Genomic DNA, 6000 nt, shown 5'->3' with positions numbered 1-6000 from the left:
AAAAAAAAAAAAAAAACAACAACAGCTCAACAGCACGACCTCGGTGACTGTGGAGAAACCTGAGTGATGAGCACGAAGCCACTTGGTGGCCAAAACAAAGAGACAACGGCTGCAGAGTCCAGAGCATGCAGGAGCACAATTTCCCTAATAACCTGTTCCTCAGCTCTCATTTCATTAGCACTGCTGTTTCTGCTGCGCTGGGCAGAGGCAGATTAGACAGATGACAGTCAATCCTATTAAAGAAGTCTCTGTAAGCTGTAGTGATCAGAGAGGGACACACACTCACACTCACACACACACACACGGCGTCCTCAGGATTTCTCTTACTCAGTCTCTGTCGTTCATCCTCCTCCTGCTCCTCCTCTTTATCTATATCTCTGATCTTCCTCTTTCTTTATCAGATTTTAGGCTTGTCCACCTGCCTGTTAGCCTTCCGGAAAAGTGTCTTGATCTCGTCCGTCACCATGTCCTGCCAGTTATCCCTGAAAAGGAAGATTAGCAGGATAAAAATTAGTGAAATGAATAGAAATAACTGTCCATATAGAAAACAATTCAACCCTTTCAACAATTAACCTTATATTAAAAGTTCATACACAGTTTTTAACCAGTAAATTTCCATTACTTTTCCATGCCTTCAAGGCAAATTTTCATGACCATACGATTTTTAAAACATCAGTGCAGACATGGACAATGAAACCAAGAATTAATTGAAACTATAAAAATAAAATTTGTATAATACAGTAGGTCTAAACAAATCTGATAAAAATGTTGACACACAATCTATAATAATAAAATGTGTGTCAGATCCTGAGAGCTCCATTGTGTAGGGCTAAATTACTGAGCTGACATAAATTACTGCATAAATAATGCAAAGAGATCAGGTTCATATTCATAATGTTTTAAGAGTTCAGAAATCAATATTTGGTGGGATAAGCCTGGTTTTTATTCACAGTTTTCATGCATCTTGGCATGTTCTCCTCCACCAGTCTTACACACTGCTTTTGGATAACTTTATGCCTTTACTCCTGGTGCAAAATTTCAAGCAGTTCAGCTTGGTTTGATGGCTTGTGATCATCCATCTTCCTTTTGATTATATTCCAGAGGTTTTCAATTTGGTAAAATCAAAGAAACTCATCATTAAAGTAGTCTCTTATTTTTTCCAGAGCTGTATGTAAATATTTAAAAACACAACTAATAAATATTATATACAGCCTCTGTGGGAACAATCCATGATAATCACATTTTCAAATACATGTTATTTAGTATTTTATGTACCTTAAACCAGCTGGTGCTAAGTAACATCAGCTGAGAGATACAAGTGAGATCTCAGCATACCGACTTGTATTTTTAAGATCGTCCAATAAAAATAAAATAAAATTGGAAACAAGAGTCATGTTTCAATGGAAATATAATAAAACACAACACGCGAAAAGCACACAACAGACAGCTTTGTTACTTTAAAAATAAATAAATAAATAAACACCATCACCCCACGACACAAACCACGGCATCATTAACAAATCACAACGAAGCACTGCATGCAAGGTGCTACCTCCTTGCGTTTGACTCTGGGATTCAAGCCTTTTTCTCAGCTTTCTTTCTCTTGTACGCAGCAATCTCCTCAGGACTCAAACCATGGTTGTCCCTGGTACACAAATTATACAGCCCCCCATTTAAGGAAATGTTTAAGGAAAAGCTCACACAAAACTTAGGAACAGTACAAATCAATACATGTGGATGCATTCATTAACATCACATAAATATAACATAACTTTCTAACTTTTTGTTAGTTTCTGCCTCACTAACAATCATATGAGAGAGAATAAAGCATTGCCTTACCCTGCTTTGATCTCCGGAGGCTTCGGCAAAGGCTTTGCAAAGTTTGCTTTCCCAACGAGCCAGTAGGTTTCCTCAATGCCTTTACCCTAAAATCACACAGCAAACATCAATATAAGAAACAGGTTTGCATCAGTTGCAATGTCTACCTAAGAATCAGCACAAAGGGGGCCAGGACAGGAAGGTTTACAATGTTTTGTCAAAAGGACCACTCATTAGGACTCTCCCTTTCCAAACCAGCATGAACAGGGACTCGAACAGACGATCCTCAGATCATAGTGGCAGCGGCTTAGGGTGTTTTCACACATCTTATACTCTTTACTTTTACTTTACTTTTATTTCTATTTATAAAAAAGGGTTAATCTACTGTTACAGTAAATAAATACATTTCTAGTCTACAACACAACACCAATTATTATTGGTGGTTTGTTTAAAGACTCACTCAACTTACTGAATTTTTTTCTGAAAGTTTGAACCATCTTAAAAAGTGTTTCACAAACCGGGCCATGGTTCAGTAATCCTTTTACATTGACTTGTTTAGAAAGTTTAGATAAGTTTAGAAAAGGTTAGCTTTCCTTCTTTCCTTCTTTGGAAATACTGTTTTTTTCTGATGCATGTAGTCATTAGCCCTATCCGGATGGGATTAGTTTCTCAGGGTATCCTGGGGTAATGTTCTCTTTTATGGGGGTCCTTTGTAATTTTATTCCCATCTGGAATGACCATGTATGTGTTTTTCTCAGACGTAATCTGAGAAAATTGCAGGCTGAATTATCTACTGTTTTTCACTGAACTCCATGGTCCTCAGGTAATTTTAGTCCCGTCTGGACGCACATCTCGTTTCGTCCTCTTGCATTTAATAAAATAGCTATTTGTCCACTGCTGCAAACCGTAATCACACTTTGGCGCGCGTTTCCACTGAGATCCACATAAACACAACAGCGAGTGGAAATGAAAAAACTGACTGGTCCTTCCTTTTTTTTTTAATTGCAGTCCGAATGCAAGAGTTTTATCACTGAGTAGAAGTGTGAAATATTTTTCACAGACGTCCCCATGAGAAACTAATACAGTCCGGATTGGGCTATTGTTAGATATGAGGGGGGTGTGGTGGAGGGTCAGCTACACACATACTCTACTAAGCCATCCAGACATGTTGTGCCACTAGTAAATGTTGGATCTTACTATGCAGTAACTATACTTCTTACTATATTTCAGTACCAGACTATGCAATACACACAATGGTTTTTACAACACTGTGACTTTAAAACACTGCTCACTGAATGTGGTTTGGTGTTTTGTGGTGATATCTGATGTGGAACATTTGAACAGAATGAAAGGCCTGTACCTTCAGCTCTGTCTTTCCTCGAACTTCTATCTTGTACCCTTCGTTTAGAGAGTTGAGAATCTTCACAGTGCTTATGTTCACATGAATTCTATAAGCTGCAAGAAAAGACAGCAAATGCTCAAATCCCTAAACAGGAACGAGTACAGTACCAGTCAAAAGTTTCTCATCTCATTCAATGTTTGAATTTTACCACATTGTAAATTAACACTGATATCATTCAGACTATGATTTTTTTAGGCTTATCCTGTGCAACAGAGGCAACCCTTGATCATCCCTTCCTGGGGTGGTAGCCAGTTTTATCATAACTTTTTGATAATGTGGCACAGCTGTTTACTGAAAGCCCTTCCTGGTGACTTTACCTCATAAAGCTTAGTAAGAAAATGCCAAAATGTGCATCTAAGCTATAGGTTGGAGGTTAGACTTTGATGAATGTAAAATATAAAACATATTCTGCTTTGTTTAAAAGCTTTTTATAGTTTGCGTGACTTTTTTATTACTCTACAATGCAGACAATTTTAAAATATTGAAACCCAATTTGGTGTAGTTTACAGGTTACTGGAACAGAAATAATGGAGTGACTTACGCAGACCCGTAGATTCCATACGAGAGGCGGTGTTGACTGTATCACCAAAAAGGCAGTATCTAGGCATAGTTAGGCCCACTACTCCTGCAACACATGACCCTGAACAGAGACAGTGAGTATTGTCAGTGCTGTGTATGTAATATATTTCACAAGGTGATTAAATTAAATACAGGAAACCACACTCTAAATTATATACAAAGTATCAAAGTAACTCAAATATGAATATGAAAACAGTATGTTATAATTTCTTTTTTTTGGCTTTCAGCTCTTATTGATGAGATGATTAGTTAAATCAGGTATGATAATAGCAGGGAAACACAATAATGCATGACGCAGGATGCCTTCAGGGTCAACGATGAATAAGACTGGTCTAGAGAAGCAAGTTCCACTCTATATCCACTCTTTCTATCAAATAAAAGTAGTATAGTTCATGAAAATGACACCAGCAGCAGCTTACCTGAGTGAATGCCTATTCTTATCCTGACTGGAACATCTGGCATGTGGCGCATCTTGAAGCTTCCCACAGAGCTGAGGATGTTCAGGGACATGTTGGCAATCTCAGCCGCATGCTTATTACCATTCCTCTTCGGAAGACCTGAGGCCACCATGTAGGCATCTCCAATGGTTTCCACCTACAATGCAACGCAGAAAAAACACATGGACAAAAGTATTGGGACACTAGCTCATATCATTGTTCCATAATTAATTCCACAATGAAGCTTATTAAAGAGTTTGTCATGTTTTTGTTGGAATAACTGTCTCTACAGTCAACTGTCTCTACATAGCAACATTGCTTATGAGGATTTGATTACATTAAGCAACAAAATAATTAATGAGGTCCCAAAAGTATTGGATGGAGCACCATCATTCCAACAAAAAAAAACACAGTTTCACTGCTCCACAGCTCAATAGCCAAGTCCACACCTGACATTAGGTATGATCCTATTACTTTGCAATAGTTTTCAACAGGGACTACAGAAGAGCCACGTAAGGTGCATTTATGGGTGGTTCTTTAATAAATGAGATTTATAACAATGAAAAAGTTTAAAGATGTAAAAATTCTACATTTTTCTTCTATAGCCATATATTCAAGCCAGGGGTGTTCAATCTTATCTGCAAAGCTTTAAACGAAGTCGAATCTGGTTGTTTCTAATAAAACGTAGCTAACTAAGTTAAGTAAAGCTAAGCTAAGTTAAAGTCAAACAAGTGCTGGATGTTAATCTACATAGATTTCTCTCCTGCTCTCCTGAAAGCTGTTTATTTGGGAGAGAAAAGTGCTTCTTTTTATTTACAGTAAGCTTAGATTCCCAAATTTCTCTATTACTAAGGCTGGAGCATTAGCATTAGCGGCTAACCACTCCAGCAGAGCTAGCCAGGGTTAGGAGAAGGTTACAGGCCGATAATACTCACCTCTGAATTGGGAAATAGTGAGCACGGTTAGCAGGTAATGCTAATGCTACTCCAGCAGTGCTAGCCGGGGTTGGGAGCAGGCTACAGGCCGATAATACTCAATTCTGAATGGTGAAATAGCGGTTAGCAGCTAATGCTAATGCTACCCCAGCCCCGGTGCTGGAGAACTAAACTGAAGCTTCTGTATAACGCTGTACTTCTGTGGAGTGGCTTTATAGTGTGAAAAATATGGAAACTATAAACAGTTCCATGAAATGTATTAGATAAATAATCCATAATGAGTTTACAAATAAAAAACTTACCTTGTACACATCGTGGTTACTCAACACTGCATCAAACAGTGTATAGAGATCATTAAGCAGGTCCACGACCTCGATGGGGTCACTGAGTGAGGAGATTGTGGTGAAACCCACAATGTCACTGAAGTAGATGGTGACCTCGTCAAAGTACTCTGGCTCCACAGTGGCACCTGTTTTCAGTGCTTCAGCTACAGATCTGCAAAATAATAGAAAAGACATTAAAAGGGTTAAAGGGTCATAGTCTAAGAGTAGCTAGAGAATGCAATGTGGTTATATAATTTATTATTATATAATGTTATATAGTGGATTATTTAATAAACATGTGATGGTTATATTTTGAAAATTGTGAACATTTTGCAAAGTTTTTACTAGCACTGTAACCTGACATAAAATAGCATGTTTTTCAAAGACCAGCATCGCTTTAACTTAATAAAGATTTTTTTTATATGTTTAACATTAACTGTGTTTCAAAACTAGCAGCACTAATAGCTACTCAACTTTACACTAAAAAATAAAGTTTTTCAAATACC

At 37.6% G+C, this 6000-nt stretch overlaps 1 protein-coding gene across 1 annotated transcript in view; it reads right to left on the bottom strand.

Annotated features, from left to right (window-relative positions):
• Nucleotides 1-6000, bottom strand: part of gucy2f (guanylate cyclase 2F, retinal) — a 29732-nt gene continuing 23732 nt past the window's right edge. Inside the window, exons 14-19 of the mRNA XM_007229233.4 lie at nt 5474-5666; nt 4219-4393; nt 3762-3860; nt 3179-3273; nt 1840-1925; nt 1-482 (exon numbers count right to left, since the gene is read on the bottom strand). Of these exons, the coding sequence (XP_007229295.3) occupies nt 398-482; nt 1840-1925; nt 3179-3273; nt 3762-3860; nt 4219-4393; nt 5474-5666 (733 nt within the window). The 3' untranslated portion in view covers nt 1-397. The remainder of the gene's footprint in view (nt 483-1839; nt 1926-3178; nt 3274-3761; nt 3861-4218; nt 4394-5473; nt 5667-6000) is intronic.

This window comes from Astyanax mexicanus, chromosome 18, assembly GCF_023375975.1.
Source record: "Astyanax mexicanus isolate ESR-SI-001 chromosome 18, AstMex3_surface, whole genome shotgun sequence".
NCBI lineage: Eukaryota > Metazoa > Chordata > Actinopteri > Characiformes > Acestrorhamphidae > Astyanax > Astyanax mexicanus.
This window is presented reverse-complemented; position numbering and strand designations above follow the sequence as displayed.